The sequence below is a fragment of the Spermophilus citellus genome (genome assembly GCF_964194105.1).
Source record: "Spermophilus citellus genome assembly, chromosome: 5".
Classification (NCBI taxonomy): domain Eukaryota; kingdom Metazoa; phylum Chordata; class Mammalia; order Rodentia; family Sciuridae; genus Spermophilus; species Spermophilus citellus.
Genome location: NC_138186.1, coordinates 119,005,061 through 119,022,139, shown reverse-complemented (window position 1 = coordinate 119,022,139; position 17,079 = coordinate 119,005,061). Strand labels below are relative to the sequence as shown.

General features: G+C 43.8%; 1 protein-coding gene across 2 annotated transcripts in view; it reads left to right on the top strand.

Moving 5' to 3' along the window:
- Positions 1 to 17,079, top strand: part of FYN (FYN proto-oncogene, Src family tyrosine kinase) — a 204,111-nt gene that overhangs the window by 183,293 nt on the left and 3,739 nt on the right. For both annotated transcript variants that reach the window (XM_081294884.1, XM_081294883.1), the window contains exon 13: positions 8,990 to 9,121. In XM_081294884.1, the coding sequence (XP_081151010.1) occupies positions 8,990 to 9,121 (132 nt within the window). The remainder of the gene's footprint in view (positions 1 to 8,989; positions 9,122 to 17,079) is intronic.

The window sequence follows — 17,079 nt, the reverse complement described above, 5'->3', positions numbered from 1 at the left end:
TTCCTAAATGACCATGCTGGCCCTTCTGCAAGGGACCACTCAATCCCAGCTCAGCCCACAGTCAGGCCTCGTTGCATTGTCACTAACGGCTTTCACTCCCTGGCTCCCGCTGACCCATGTACATGGTGCCCAGAGGGAACTTGGGAGCAGAAGTACCTGGGGTCTTCTTTTGAGCATTTGAAACACCACTTTCATCATCTTAGTTCATGAAGATGCATGAAGTATGAGAAGTAATCAGAACTGTTTCTACCTGAGGCAGAAGTGAAAAGCAGATTGCCTGACCACTCGACCTAGAGGGACTCCGTTAACCAGAATGTGACCTGGGGTCGGGATGTGCCATTCAAACATCATGCATTTGGCTGCCTATCCTGTTTTGATTTAAAAACTGAGATCATTGGTCAAGCAAGCCTAAAGCATGGTGAGGATGATTGTGTTCCTAATAACTCCAAGAGTGAAAAAATGATTAGTTTGTTTTTACCACTGTGCTGTAACTCTTTGTGTTTAGTTTGAAAAAGTCTGTGTAAAGGAAGATAATTCCTTTGGCCATCAGCAATGTGTTGGATACATTGCTACCTGAGTTGACCCTTTATTCAGTTAAAGCATTTATTAGGCTATTGTTGTTTAACCACCCTTTGGCAATACTATGGAGCAATGTAAGCACAGAACATGGTCTCCAATCTTTAAGGAGATAAAATATAACACATGCAAGAACTATTAGAGAACCCTGGAGGAGGCACAGACAAGACAGAAATACTGTATAGAGTCAAACACCCTGGCTCTGGCTTTCAAATTTCAGTTCTACCATTTACACATGTGCCTTAGCACCTCTTTGTATTCAGGATTCTCATTTGTAAAACAGAGCTGTTACTGGAGTCTACCTCTGTGTGTGGCTCTTGGCACCATGCCTGACACTTAGTGAGCACCCAGTATCTGTGTAACTATTCCAGTAGTTGAAGTTATAAGCATTAAACTGTTGTGTACAGCATTGTTATGGTTTGGATCTGGACTGTCCCCCAATAGCTTGGTTCCCAATGCAGCAGTATTTGGAGGTGGGGCCTTCAAGGAGGTGACTGGATCTTGGGCTGTAACCTTACCCATGGATTAATTCATTGAGAGATTCATATCCAACAGCATTGCTGAGGATGATGGAAACTGTAGGCTGTGGGGCCCAATTAGAGGAAGTAGGTCACAGGGGGCAGGGACATATCCTAGAAGGGTATATCTTGTCCTGGCCCTTGTGCAGGTGTGTGTACTCAACTTGGATGTGTGTTTTCTCTCCCCACCCCCTCACACTGCCCCCCCCATCCCGCTTCTCCTCTTCTCACTCCTTCCTGGATACATGAGCTGAGCCACTTTCCACCACCACACCCTTCTACCACCATGGTCTGCCTCACCTCAGGCCCAAAGCAATAGATCCAGCCAGGCATGGACTGAAACCATGAGCCAAAATAAATCTTTCCTCTTCTAAGTTGTTTATGTCAGGCAGTTAGGTCATCGCAACAAAAGCTAACTAACACAAGCATTGGCCCTAGCACACCCTAACACAAAATAGACCAGCAAAGGCTGGACTGATCACAGAGGACTTCGTGAAGGAGGGAGGACTTCAGCTGAGTAGACTGAGCCACGCAGATGGAAGGAGGGAGGGCATTTCCAACAAGGTAATGTGAAAGAAGCAAGTGTGATCATGCCAGGTGCAGGGAACAGGTTATAGGAAAGCAAACTAAGCTAGATTAACTGTGTTTGAAATGCAAAAAAAAACCAAAGTTGAAAAGCTATGTGGGTTCTTGGAAACCAAGTGGTAGATTTCAACTTAATACTTAATACTATATAGGAACCCCTATAGGATTGGGGAGGGAGGGATAATAAACTGCAATTTAAAGTGATTAATTGGAAAGACAGTGAGCTGAAGTCAGGGTACCATGACAGTAGGACTTAGCAGAGGGGTTGATCCAAATCAAGTTTTTTCAGTGAGCTTAAACAGGAAAGGACAAATATGAGAGACTTGTCAAAAAAAGAAGCAAGATATCTAGGTGAGGGATGAAACCTGGAGATTTCAGGCCAGGAAGAAGTTCCAGCTGGCTTTTACGTCTTTCACCCTGGAGCCTGGAAGAATGGTGATCTGACCCCAGAAAGGGAATTGTGGGGAAAAACAGGGGGGGTCCATTTGCATCTTAGGATATCCAAGTAAGAATTAACTTTTATAAGTCAGTCATTTGGTGAAATTTTCCACCCAGTACAGGAATCGCCTGTGTAATCTTACACAGGATAAGATTATTTGTCAAAACAAATGAAATGCAGATTTTCAGTCACCATATTTGAGGTAAAGGTACGACACCCTAAAGGCTTCGTTCCTTAGATATTTGGAAATAAGGAACCAAGACTTCGGATGAGAGTCGTGAGTAGTATACCCCATCCCCTTTACACAGCAATGGTGGGCAGGGTCAGTCATGAGAGACAGCGTATCTCCAAGGGAGAGAAGAGCATCTAGAACATCCATACCTCAAAGACATTTGTTCTTAGAGAGCGAGAGAAAGAAGAAGAGTTTAAAGTGAAAGCAACAGAAATACTTTGAAAGAAAGGAAGACGTCAGGAAAGAACAAACTCAGAAGAAAGAATGAGTTTGTTTCTCATAGATATATGTTGGCGCCTTCCAGCTGTTGGGGTGTGCTATGCAAAGTTTTACTCCTTTGTTCCTGAGATGATTGGTATTATTTAAGTGTGAGAAGTGTGCTAAAATAGCAAAAATGTGATAAGAGCCAGAGTTACACAAACATGGTGATAGTGGAGGCATAATCTATCCACTGGCTATTTTGTTCACAGACACCCATGGGTCTTGAAATGTTGCTGGCTTTTCAGGAGTTTTGAAAAGTCGAAATACTTTTCACATTGTGTCTCTTCACAAATAATTTCAAGATAGTTATGTACTGTTTTTCACATTTTGAAGACAAAGAGAAAGAATGAGGTGGGGTGTTATCACATTCAGCTCACAAGCTCGGTGGTCCCCATCACACTTAGGGTGGGTGAGTGTTATTCATTATAGTTTACAGCATGTAATAGCCATTCCTGTTCTTTCATTATTTTTTTATTTTCCTCTTTGTGGTTCTGGAGGTGGAACCCAGGGCCTCATACATGCCGGGCAAGCTCTGAGCTATACCCCCAGCCTCATCTTTATTTTATTTTGTTCCCAAACTGAGCTATGAGTTCCGAGAGACAGAGGCTGTGTTTGCCATTGTGAACCAAGCACAGAACCAAGCACATGGGGAAAATTCTAGAGATACTTAGGGAAGGAAGAAAGAGAGTCAAGCAGCTTATCATAGTGGGGTTTTATTGTTGTTATTCTTGTTGACAAACTGATAATTGGATAAACGTACAATCCCCCTTATATGAAGATTATTAACCCTATTTCAAATGGGACCTCAGAGGTAGAAATGATTGGTGTCCAATCACTTTCACTCCAGTGTTTAAGAAAAGGTTTGTCCTAGCCAGGTGTGGTGGCGCCTGCCTGTGATCCCATGGCTCAGGAGGCTAAGGCAGGAGGATCTTCAGTTCAAAGTCAGCCTCAGCAAAAGCAAGTCACTAAACAACTCAGTGAGATCCTGTTTTTTTTATACAAAAAATAATAAAATACAAAATAGTGCTGGGGATGTGGCTCAGTGGTCGAGTGTCCCTGAGTTCAATTCCCAGTACTCCCTGCCTCCCAAAAAAAAAAAAAAAAGAAAGAAAGAAAAAGAAAAAACTTTTTCTGTTGCTGTGAGCACCCCAAGGCCTCTTGCCACCTTGTCTTTCTACTACAGCCCCATGAGCTTCTCTCAAAGCAAGGTCTGGGCCTCCCTCTACATCCTTCAGACCAACTCAGATGCAAAGGGGATCTAGCACACTGCATTTGGCAGTAAAAATGCAGGGTTTTCAGGTGTTTTTAAATTTCTTCAGGGTTTAGCAGGTGCTTTTCATTGTAGTCGGCAGCCATTAGACCCAGAGGGTGACAGACAGTCACACTTATACTGTCACCAAAGATAAGGAGAGGACTCACCAGAGAGCAAGGGACTGATAATAAGCCCCATAAGGAAGCATGGAAGGGAAGGCTGGGGCCGGGGCTGTTCAGCTTCCTGCTGCTTGTTCATTCAATGTGTGGTCATCAAGTATCTTCTGTGTGGTGGCACCAGACTCAGTACTGAAGACACAGTGCTCATTCAGAATAACAATTCATTTCCTCAAGAACAGGACAGGATCTCAAGAGAAACAGGCTTTACGTGATTCACTTTCTCATTGCACTTTAATAGTCATGGTTATAGCCAGGCACCGTAATCCCAACTACTCAGGAGGTTGAGACAGAAGGATTGAAAATTTGAGGCTAACCTGGGCAATTGAGGAAGACTCTGCCTCCAAATAAAATTGAAGGGCTAGGAATGAAGGTTAGTGGCTGAGCACCATGTATTCAATTCCTAGTACCAGAAATAAATAATAGCTACAAAGAACAAGTTGCAAAAAAAAAAAAAAAAAAAAACAAGTTGCTTTGGCATCATAGAGCTAGGAAACCTGCTCCAGTCTTCATGATCAAGTAAAGGTCCCCTGTGCAAGTAACACTTAGATCAAGAGAAAAGGAGGGCAGGAGTTAGTGACAGGGTGGCAGTGGGGTGGGGACTACGGACCATCCTGTGGCATTTGAAAAGTAGTCAAGGAAGTCCAGTGGGGGTAGGGAGATAAAAAGAGAGGCAGGAGGAAGAAACTCTAGGATAAGAAGAAGCTGGAGAAGTAGGTAGGGACCAAATTATACCCATGGTTCCAGTTGGACAGCTGTGACAGGAGGCCAGGCAGGTGGTGAGGACCTCAGCCACGGCAATAATGATGAAAAGGACACATTCAAGAGTAGCAACCAGACAGGGTTTAACAATGTAGTCAGCATGGAGAGTGACAGTGCAGGAGGGGCCAGAGATCATGAAGTAAAGATTTACTGAGCTCCTTCTACACATGCACGTGCAGTGATGGAAACATGAACAGATTCCAGGATGATCCTCAGGATTCTGGTCTCATCACCTGGGCCGTTTTCAAAGGCAACAAAGACTGAAGAAACAAAAAGAAAAAAGCCAAATGTGGGGAGGATAAGTGTTGGATATTATATTTGAGGGGCTTCAGGAGACATCCCAGTGGAGATGTTGGGGAGGAGAGTGCTTATCTGAGTCAGGAGCTCAGGAGCTCAAGAGAGAGGTTCCATCCCATGATACAAACACCAGCATCATGGAGTCCAGTGGTCACTGAAGCCACAGGAGTGAATAAGATCCACGTTGTTACGCGCAGCTTCTGACTGCTCATTTCACATGTCAACAGAATTCAGAGACACAGGATTGAGATGTGCATAAGAAATTGTTTGAAACACTAACAAATTTACTCACCACAGGAAATGATTCAACCAAAGGCTAACTAGTCCTGTATACTGTTCAAGGAGTTCAAGGGCTAAAGTACAAAGACATTCTTTTTAGTTCTCGGACTTGGCCACCAGTGACAAGTGTAGGGTTTGAGCAATGAGTTTACCCTGGGAGGTTGGGAGAATTTACAAGCGCTACCTGGAAAATAATGGGGTGGAAAAAAATACTTCCAAGTCCACACATAGATATTATATCCTTTGTGTGTTGATTTAAATGGATCTTAAACCATTAAATTAATTCAGTAGAAATTCGTGTCGGCATTCAATAAATACACTGAATGTTACAGTGTCCCCCAAGCTCCAGATACCAGTGACATGGATGATCATTTACCTGAAAAGTTTGCTGGTTTTCACCCAATATAAAGGAGAGAAATTTTGTGTTGGCATCTGAATCCTGCTCCCAAACAGAAAGAAGAGTAAATCAGCTTGTTACATAACACCTGGTTAACAGTAATGTAACTTTTCATTTTTCAAAATGCATCCTGACATTTTCTCCATACTTCTTAGAAGACCACTTTGATCCTGACTTTGTGCCTTCCACAGAATTTGTGGAAAACTCTCAGGGCAGAACTTTATTTTCAAGCAAAGACAATGTTTACATCTAAGAGTTCCTTCCCTGCAAGGGTCTGAGCTCTTCTAACTTCACCCAAGGAAAGACCACATTGCAGCCCCAGCAGGGCCTCCTGGGGGATTGCGTTGGCCCAGTACTGGACAAACTGAGCAGCACTGTTCTCACAGACCAGGGTTTTACATTGTGCTACTTGAATGGCCTTTTGCAAAAACCACTGACCCCATTTAGGGCCAGTAGCTTTGTACCCTCACAAAGTAGGAAAAACCAAGACAAGGGGAATCAGAGGTCAGGAGATGAGTGGAAGAGTGGGTATCCATGATTTCTTTTCAGGCAAAACCTCAGTTAATCATTAATAGCTTTTCACTGCTTGAATTTTAGTTTTCCTTGAAAAAGAAAATATGCGTTATCTTTAGAGAAAAGTTTTGGTCAAAAGAGGCTACTGTTTTAAGAGGGGAAATGTTGGGGCAAAGACATTCTTTGTTTTCTTGTCCCTCCAGATACACTGCAAGTACTTTGCCTGGCCTAAAAGTATCATTTGCATTGGAAAGAAAACTAATGCAAACAAATTTATTTCAGCTCATACTCATAATTCAGAGAACATATCTACAAATGATGTCCTATTAAAGATCCATTATATTATACCACCTTTGTTTTCACTTTTTTTCCCAAAGTTTACATATTATTATCCTTATTGTAGATTATACAATGAAAAACAATAAAGCCAACCAGTGCAACTGGCTGATGTATGGGCTTTTTTCAAAACCTGAAATTATGAAATCTTCTCTCAGAAAATACAAAATTACATTATCCAGTTGGAAATAGTTTGCTTTCTTTCCACACCCCGCACATCCTTACCAATGTCAAGGAAGAGAAAGGCTCTTTTTTGCTTGTCATTTTATTTGCAAGATTTGTCTGAACATTGGAGAAGAATGTTCCATGTATTTCAGAGACAGCAATTTCCAAGCCATTTGACTTGAGAGATGGTTTAAATAGGAGTGAATTTAATATACCCTTAATTCTCTGAAGTAAGGGACTCCAGCTGAGGTTTGGTCCAGGGCAAAGTCTGCTGTCGACACTGAAGAAAATCTATCATGGGCTGGGGATGTGGCTCAAGCGGTGGCGCGCTCGTCTGGCATGCGTGCGGCCCGGGTTCGATCCTCAGCACCACATACAAACAAAGATGTTGTGTCCGCCGAGAACTAAAAAAATAAATAAATAAATATTAAGAAAAAAAAATTCTCTCTCTCTCTCTCCCTCTATCACTCTCTCTTTAAAAAAAAAAAAAAGAAAAAGAAAAGAAAATCTATCACATTAATTCCAGTGGTTCAGAGTCCAAAGCTGCAAGAACAGAATACTCAAAAATAGGTAATGTGAGAAGAATATGTTGGAAAGAAACTTTAAAATAAAATGGCTATTCAGAGAATACCAGGTCTTATATGGAACCGTCACCAGTTAAGGAAAGATATAAATAATTATGCCTGAGAAATACAGCTAATTAAAAATAACTCAATGCACAAAAGCAAAAGAAAACTATAGAATAACTTTTCTGCTGCACTGTTAATGTGAAATGCCACATAATGAAATAGTAGAATTTTTTTTTTTAAATTTCATTTCACACTAGCATAGAAAAGATGGAGGAGAAAATTATATTGCCACAAAATGCCAGGATAGATTTGCTAAAGTTGTTATCACAGACTGTATTTAAAACAAAAATCTAATTGCTGTAATTTATCATAGGTCTGGGTATTAAAACCTTGCTAATTTTAAAATTTTAATCATTTGCCACTTTGTGCTCAGTGACTTTTCCTGGAAGATACTATGAAAATTTCTGATTCTATCAGTCTTATATAATTTTAGGGGCTCCTACACATGATTAACATGCATTAAACATATAATTGTGTTTACATCATTGATTAAAAAAAAATTCCTTATGTTTTCCACTTAGTCTGTTCAATGAAATATCTGAAGCTGCTTTCTCATTGCTGAGCCCAGTGTGTAAGAACACAGGCTGCTGAGCCCATTTGAATTCCGAGAGCACACATCTAGTACTATAAAGAGCAGGGTGGAGCCCACCTTCCTTTTTGGTTTGGAGAGAGGATTCTTTTAATGATCAGAGAAATTTGAAAGACATGAGTCTATGATTTCTGCATGAATTTGCTCCTTGGTCTGAAGAAGTCAGTGTTTCCTAAGTCAAGGTGGCAAGACCTCTCTTACAAAAAACAAGCGTTCAGTTGTACTTTCTCCAACTGACAGGAGAAAGGTAGGGAGGAAAGAAAGGGATTGTACAATGCAGAAGAAATGCTATATAGGTGTAAAGATGACTGCTAGAGGGAGAAAAGATGGAGGGAAAAAAGAACTTATAAAGAGGGAAGTCGCCAGAAGCCAAATCATTTCTTTGCTGTGGGTGTGGGAAGCCTTGGGAAATATAGCCTATTTCAACACAACATATGGGCTGTGTCCAATGGTCTCCACCCTGGGAAAAGCATAGTGGTTTGATGAGGTTTGTGCATTTTGTAAAACCAAACTATGATCTTATATACCAGAGGATTCATGAGTGTAGCATGTAAGTATGTGTTTATTAAAATCCTGCATTAGTTCCAAACAAAAGAAACAATATATAAATCAGTTTCCTAAATCACAATCAGGAAACCTAGTCCAGACCAAACCTACATTCAGTGTAGTCATAGGTTCAAGTTCAAGAAGCCAGTACCCCCACATCTGCTTTATTGAGGCACTAAGGGACTTTGAAGTCCAACACTTTGATGGGAAAAATTAAAATTAGACTCACTTAAGGTCACAGATCCAGACACAGACCACACATGGAGATCTTGCCTCGTTGACAGGAATCTCTTTTCAGTCCCAAATCATTCCTGCTTCACCTCCTTCTTGACCTCACAACGTGCTCCCCTGAATAGAGGTTCTACACCCGTTTTCTTCCTTCCCTACAATAAGTGTGGGCTCTCCACCTGATCAATAACCAGATCTTTTTTCTGCAGGTGCAAAGTTCCCCATTAAGTGGACAGCCCCCGAAGCAGCCTTGTACGGGAGGTTCACGATCAAGTCTGATGTATGGTCTTTTGGAATCTTACTCACAGAGCTGGTCACCAAAGGAAGAGTGCCATACCCAGGTAAGCCCAGAACCCTCAGAAATGAGCCTTTGATGTGTTCCCTTTTGATATCATTGGGAAGACTGCACCAAATTGCCTTTCTAAGCTCCATGCTCAGCTTTCTGGCAAGTAGGAGTTTAAAGAATATGAATAGGTAGTTAGCCAGAGGAAAGCAGAGCTGGAAGCCACCATGGCATACAGACAGGCAGCCACCGTGACCTTGTGCCAGAATTAATGTAATTAGCAGCTGGAATGAATGCTTCAGTCTCCGTGGTTTGTGGACCCTCTCCTCTGTCTGGAGGAGCATGTGTCTGTGTCTCCCTGAGCAGAAATGTCACTGGCAAAGCCTCCACCCAAATGGAGTTTGCAGACATGTCTGGGAAAGAGAAGGAGAAAAGCCCCTACAGCTTTTTGATCACTCTATAGCACTGGCCCATGGAGCAAACCTGGCAGGAAGGTGCCAGGCCTGAGCTCTCTCCCCTCAGCAAGCCTGAGCTGCAGATGTCCAGAGAGCAGAGGCACACAGAAGGCAATTTAGAGGCCATTCACTGCCTGCTGCTGTACAGTCAAAATATCCTTTACAAAAGCAAAGGAACTAGAGATTCTTAGACCCTGGAATTTTTTTTGGATTATCAGATTCGTGCTCTCCAAAGAAACCATGGGTTGAGGTTATCCATGCTTAAATTCATTAATTTAGACAGATGGAGACATAAAGGACATTCATGCCATTTCACCTCCACGCTTTAGTGGTTATATCGCAGGGACGATCTGCTTTTTGAAATGTTAAGGACATATTTTTCAGTTACTGCTGAGCGAAGAAAGAACATAACTCTCCCTCATTCCCTGCCTAAAAATGGAGCTTAAGAAAAAAGGAAAACACAGTGTGCGCGCGCGCACACACACACACTCACTCTCCCTCTCCCTCTCCCTCTCCCTCTCTCTCTCTCTCTCTCTCTCTCTCTCTCTCTCTCTCTCTCTTCTCTCTCTCTGATAGAAACGATAGTGGAGATTAATGAGGAATGTAGGTCTCTTGCAAATCCTGGGTTTGTAATCATATCTTTGCAGTCAGAGGAGCTGGAGAGAGGCGATTAATTTGTAATCCCTTTGTTCATTTCGTATGATTGTTTCTGGTCATCTTCAGAGAACACAGAGAAATGCACATAAAGAGGATCTCTTTCTGGGTTGGTATCGCCTCGAGACCCCTTAGGAAGAGCCAGGTTGGCAGTGATGTGAAATTGACAAAATCCCGTCTCTGAAGTGCCAGCACCAGGCATTGGGAAATGCGGGAGTAAGTCAGTTTTATTGATGCTGCAGTGGCTGCTGCTCCCGGCATGCACAAGTGGGCAGACACTCCGGGAATAGCCAACCAGCTCAGAAGAAAGGGCTGCCCTGGAGGGGGCTGGAGAACAGCATGGGAGCTTTTGAATTGCTTCTCAAGGGGGAAAATGTGCTGGTCTCAGGATTTTGAAGATGTGAAGGCACCTCTTTTTTTTTATTGTCTGCATTTTGAACTAATTTCTTCCTGATCCCCCCAGGTTTATAGTCACCCTGTGTGTTAAATGCAATCAGGGGAAAAGGTTAATGTTGTTTTGCGTTTCTGTGAAGCCTTTCCTTTTCAGTGATACAAAGCTGCTTTTTGTTTCTGGGGGTAGCACACAGAAGCCAAGACAAAGGGGTGGAGGTGGGGCCCTCAGAGAAGGAAGGCAGGTGTGTTTCTAAGGGAGCCTTTTGTCAGGTTGGCTTTTTAGCATAAAGAAAATAGCCTCATTTTACAACTTAGACTAGATCCATTCAGTCAGTATCACTTCAGTCAGCGTGAACTGTGCCAGGCATTTGTTTCAACTGTGCCAGGCATTTGTTTCACCGGGAAATAATGCAAAGAAGACATTCCTTCTCAGCTGACATTGATCAGTACCTGCCTCAGACAATGATCTAGGTGCTAGAGGGAGAAGAGTGAGCAAATACGGGGAGCCCCGGCACTCAGGGGGCTTACGCTCAGCACCCAGAGAGAGATCCCAGAAGAAATCAGCCTTACTTGTGGTGACTTATTTATTATTAGAGGAAATCCTCCTCAAGGCGTGGACTCCTTGAGCTCACCCACTGAGTGCTCTAAGCCTTAATTCTCATATGGAGCCAGGGGTAGCTGCTTCAAGAACTTCCATACAAGAGATGCTGAGAAGGGCCTTTCACTGAGAACCCCCCCAAAGCTGGCGAGGGAGTCTGAAGTGAGAACTGTACCCAGCATGTTGTGCACAGCTACATCTGTGAGCAGCTGCTGGTCCACTCTGGGCTGTGATAACTGACCCTCATCTCTGTGTGTATGTGGGGGTGGAGAAGAGGTGGGGAGGGCTTTGTATAAAAGGCAAGTGAACAGTGAACCAGATCTTGGAAGGCATGCCGGGCTTCTTCACATCCAGGGAGCCGAAAGTCCCCAAGCCTGGCACATTGGGAGCAGCAGGACCTGGGAGGCAGGGCCAGGTCAGGAGCCACAGGAAGAGTCTGAGAAGAGGGCTAGTACAGTACCACAGGGAGATATAAGGTCCTGGCTCTTGGCAGCAGTGGTCAGGGAGCTGTGTCAGGGGTAAGGAACAGTGTGTGAACTGCTCTTCATCACAAAGCGCCTCTGAAAAGTGTCCCCAGGAAAGATACTCCTAGCCGGCTGTGGGTCTTCCTAGTTTTTTTGTTAAACTTAACTGTAATCATATTTAATTGGACTTCTGAGTGTGACAGGAAACTCTTCATGAGGGAGAAGCTTCTAGAGAGGGATTGCAATTATGAGATTATTCCCTTAATGAAGGATAACAGTTCCAAGAAACAGTTTCATTAAGCATCATCTAGCTGTCACCATGAAAGGAAAGACCTTCCTCCATGTTCTTGCTGGTTGTTGGTGTGGCCATTTCAGTGGTGTGTGCTGAGGGGTCCCCTCTCCTCAACTCTCCTGAGTTGAGTCTTGGTGCCTGTTGGTGGTGCCCCATGACAGATTCCCAGTCCCTGTCCATTGGGGACTTCCATTCTGTATTTGGATGTAGTAATTTCTCAGTGGGATAGAATATATTTTTAAGTAATTCTTTTTTAAAGAATGATAAGTAGTGGTACATTTTTCTGAGTTCTTCCATACCCGAGGATGGTCTCTGTCACCCCATCACACAGGAAAGGTACTTTGGTGTTTAAAATGAAGGTGGTGGGGGAGGAGGTAGACATATGAGTGAGATTTGTAAAAGCTTCTCAGACTTTTTGGCCAACACACAAGTGATTAGTGAAATGAGCATCAGACAAGGAGCTTAGAATGGAGTGCGTGAGGTGTGGCCAAATGAAGGGCAAACGGACCAGCAGCCAGGAAAGCATTGGATTGGTTGGTTAGGCAGCCTATTTTTAAGAAGGAATGGATAAAAAGGAAGGAAAGAAGGACAGTTTCAAAATGAACTGAGAACCTTGAAACCAAAGGAGGAGATGAGCCAAGGCACAGCACCTCACCCTAGGGGGCAGTGTGACAGAGATGGACCCTGTTCTGAAGGACAGCTCCATTGGACCCAGTCCCTGCCAGCAGCCTGACCTAGGTGCATTCTCAGTTGCAGTCCAGCTTAATCTTCTGAAATCCAGGGATTTGAACCATTCTTTGCATCGAGATTAGACCTGATTTTATGCAGATGGACTGTTGTACCTGAGAAATGAAAACATTTAATTAAAAGCAGTTTTCTGGGGTTGATACATACCATCAGAGTTATGCATTTTAGCCTGGAATTCACCTTCAAAACCTCACTCAAATCTTTTTCTCTCTGCCTTCACTACCACTGCCCATGTCAGGTTATGACCTCCTAATGGGACTTATTGCCTCCAGTCTCTCCTCCCTGCCTCCTTTCCACCACCACCATTCTGTCATTGTCACCAGCAGAATTGTTATCCTGGAAAACACAGACCCATTTGCCTCACACTCCTGGTTAAAAACACCAGGGCTTCCCTTTGCCCTCCAGATAAACTTCAAAGTCTTCATTTTTCATAGTATCTCAGAAGTCTTCTCCTTCACTGATTCCACAGATATTTATTGAACAGCTCTATATGCCAGGTACAGTTCTAGGCACCAGGAATATTGCAACAACCAACATGAAAACCCATGCCCTCATGAACTTGCTTCTTGAAGAAGAGCAACAATAAAGAAAAACAAGCAAAATATATGGAATGTTGGCCAGTAGTGATGGGTAGAGAGAAAATAAAATGGGAAAGGGTAGAGACAATGTCAGGAAAGGGTGACAGGAAGCTTGAGCCTCAAGCCAGGTACTATCATAGGGAAGGGAGACTGGCTCCTGAAGAATGCAAAGATGGCAGAACCAACTTCAGAAGGCCAAGGAGGCTAAGCACAGACAGCGAGAGTCCCCTGGGGTCGTTGTTAGGATTTCTGCTTTTACGGATGTGCAGTGGGCAGCGAGGGCTCCTGAACAGCAGAGTGACAAGATCTAACTTATGATCTCACCCTTGTCATTCGCCTGCCCTCACAGGCTCCCCAGGACACACCAAGAGATCTCTTTTGAACATGCAGGTCTCCCTTCTGCCCAGAGTCTTTCAAAGCCTCTCCAAACACCACTGCCTTTGTGAAGCCTGTCCAGACCAAGCAGGTCGCCCTCTATGTGACACCCGGCGTGTTTCTGCTGAACACCTGTTACGTGTCTGCATTTCCCAGTAGCTCTGCCTTCCTGGAGGGGAAAGGAACTCCTTTTATGCATTGCCAACGCACAGCACAGTCTCTGCCCCAGAGCCGACTCTAGAAGCAAATGAACAAATGAGAGAGACAGTGGGGAAAGCTATGAAGTTTCTGAAGCAAGCTTTTCAAACTTGGCCCATAACCCACAAGGCCTTTTTAATTGTTCCATCATCTTCACACATAATGTTTTTCCAACCACGAAGTAGCCTCTGTCCTCAGAGTTGTTCTGGGAAATTGACCCTGCACCCTCCTAGGCAGAATGTCCTGGCCATTCTGTGCCCTGGCCCTTCACTGAACACCTGCTTTACATATTTGGCAGGATCTCTCAGAGCAGGAATGTTCTCTTAAGCAAATCGCATTTATTCATGTGTTTGAAGCACTTTCAAATCTTTCAGCGAGTGACAGCTGCTGGACTTTCTTGAATGCATCTAGTCACTTGATAGTGATTTGAAGAGGTAAGGGAAATTAGTGAAACTAGTAGCACCTTCCTTAAAGAAGTACAAATCCCACTCTGTTCATCCCTCTGCCTGAGAGCCCTGAACCCTGGACTAGATCTTATGTTCAACTTGTTGTCAGGGGCTGATTTCCTACAAAGTGGGTTGAGGTTCTGACTCCCTGGGCGGGAGGCAAATGGGGTAGTAGACTGAACCTCTAACGCTAGCCAGTGGTACAGTGCCCAGCCCTCCCTGCCTGTCCACAATCCCCAGGGCTTTGCCCTCCAGCTCATAGTGCCCCTCAGAGAGGGACTTGAGTCTGGGTGCCCAGAGGTCATGCTGTCACTTTCCCAAGGTTTCTCTGTCTAGTGAGAGGAGAGAGGACAGGAGACTGCATGGGAAGAGGGCAGCCAGGGAGGGACTTTTGCTCTGAGCCCCGGACTCCACTGCTCTTCATTCTCAGCTGTGCTGGTTCCCAGCCTTGCTCAGGGGCACTTCTCTCTTTCCATGACAGAGGACGTCTCTATGACACTGTATTATCAACTTTCAATGACTTTTGTGTATTATGGTAACTGCAGCAGTCCCTTCTGTGTAGATGAGCACAGTGGACTTAAAAGGCTGCCCTGAGGTTTTCTGGTTAGATGGGCAAAGAGAAACAAAATTAGTAATCATGTGCCTTCTAAAGACCAGCCCTTTATTTTCATCTGCAATCTTTGATCAGCATCTCTCTGCCCAAAATGTTTACTTTGATCCCATACCAAAACCGAACCCAAAGCCTCCTGGCTGTTGCCCTGAGATAACCAGAGCACAAGCGAAGCAGGCTCATGCTAAGCAAGCACCACCCACTGAGCCCTCCCTCCTCTTGGCACCAGCACAGCAGCATCACTGAATAGCCCAGTAAACAGAAGGAGCTTTTTACCGGATTTATGCAGAAAATCAAGATGCCCCTCAAATTCAATATAGTGTCATTTCCTTGGAACAGAAAGCTCAGTTTGCAAAAGAAATTCGATGTCTAATAACCTGAATATCATTCCCATTGTTAAAGGATTAATTACTCACATGACACAAAAGCCCAGGTTCATGCAGCTTATAGTCCAATCCAGATGCAAATATGAATAGAAAACAGTTGAAACCCTTGATTATGTAGATGTAGCCCCTCCAAGGTCCATATTAGGAAGCTATACAATATGGAAAGCTATAAAACACAAAAGCTCTTCTTTTTTTTTTTAATATTCAAAGGTTGAAACCCTTGATTATGCAGATGTAGCCCCTCCAAGGTCCATATTGGGAAGCTGTACAAATGGAAAGCTATAAAACACAAAAGCTCTTCTTTCTTTTTTTTTAATATTTATTTTTTAGTTGTAAGTGGACACAATACCTTTATTTTATTTATTTATATGGGGTGCTGAGGATAGAACCCAGGGCCTCGCATGTGCTAGGCGAGCACTTTACCGCTGAGCCACAACCCCAGCCCCAAAAGCTCTTCTTTCCTAGAAGACATTTTTCTCCAACAGCTGAAACACTGTGAATGTTCAGCTGTTTGGTTGACAAATGAAGAAACGGAGGCCAGGGGAAGTCAGGTAACCTACAGAGATGCAGTCTGAAGTCAACAAGTGACAGCGCGTTCAGCGCTCTGTCAATAAAAGCAATTTTTATTCCTTTTCTAAAGAAACTGGGGGGGAAAAGGCAAGGTTCTACAGCTCAAAGAAGAGGAATCGGGATGTTTATAAGAAAAAGAATGGCAGAAAAGGAGATAAGGGGAAAGAAAACATGTACGCACGTGAGAGACCATGGTTTTGGCAGCCGTGCAGAATAAGGGTTTAAAAATGCAAGTTGGAAACTTATCCTCGAGTTTGCTGGAGGAAGCCAGTAAAATGTTCAGAAAGGATGACATCATCATAACGGCAGCAGGTGCATGCCGACCACTTGGCCTCAGTGCTCTGGGGTGAACCAACTGAGAGCACAACCATGTTTGAAGGTCTAAAATCCAAGGAGGCTCCTATGGAGGAGGATTTGAAGAGAGACCCCTGAACAGCAGACTGTGGAGGTTCTCTGTGAACTGAGTACCTGTTGAGTTACATCCTATGAGTGTCCCTCAGAAATGGCCCACTCTCCAGTGAGGTGGGGCGGGCTGCTCCCTTGGGGCTGGAGGACAGAGGAGGGAATTAGGACAGAGGCCTACAGTGGTCTCTGTGCTTGCTGGCTGCCCAGCCCTGAGCCTCTTCTCTGACCAGGAGGCTGGAAAGCAGAATGGCACTGGGCACTCTGTAAATATGGTGTTTCCCACAGTCGGGCATCCCTGGCTGGTGGGGACTGCCCCTCCTGTTGAAAAATAGCCTCCATTTCATCCCCCCCATAGGACACCTAGAGGCCCAAGCTATTGATGACAGTGTCCCTAAAGTGACTGGGTTTCAGAGTTTGTCTCTTCTGTTTCTCCCCTGGCCTTCTTCCCACTAAAAATTGAAAAAGAGGAAAGACATTCCCCAGCACCCTCTTCCCTACCTCTCTCCTGACTATCCCACGGCCCAGGCTCACTTTTGTCCCCTTCCCATCCATTGCCCTTTGCTTCCTAGGTATTAGGTAAAAGACAGGAAATAACAGTTTCTAACAAAAATATGAAACCATCTTTTGAAAAATGAAATAGACCCATCTTTATAGTAGTATGAAGACAAAACCTATTTTGCTAAAATCATCAAGATAAACAAGACTTTCAAAGTTCTTATAGCAGAGAATACTATTTTTTAAAAAAAATATTAATGATCCATTTAATTGAGGTACCATTGATAAAATAAAAAGTAGCCCAGGCTTTGCTGAGTAGGCACATCTTGATTGTTGCAGGTCAGCCCATG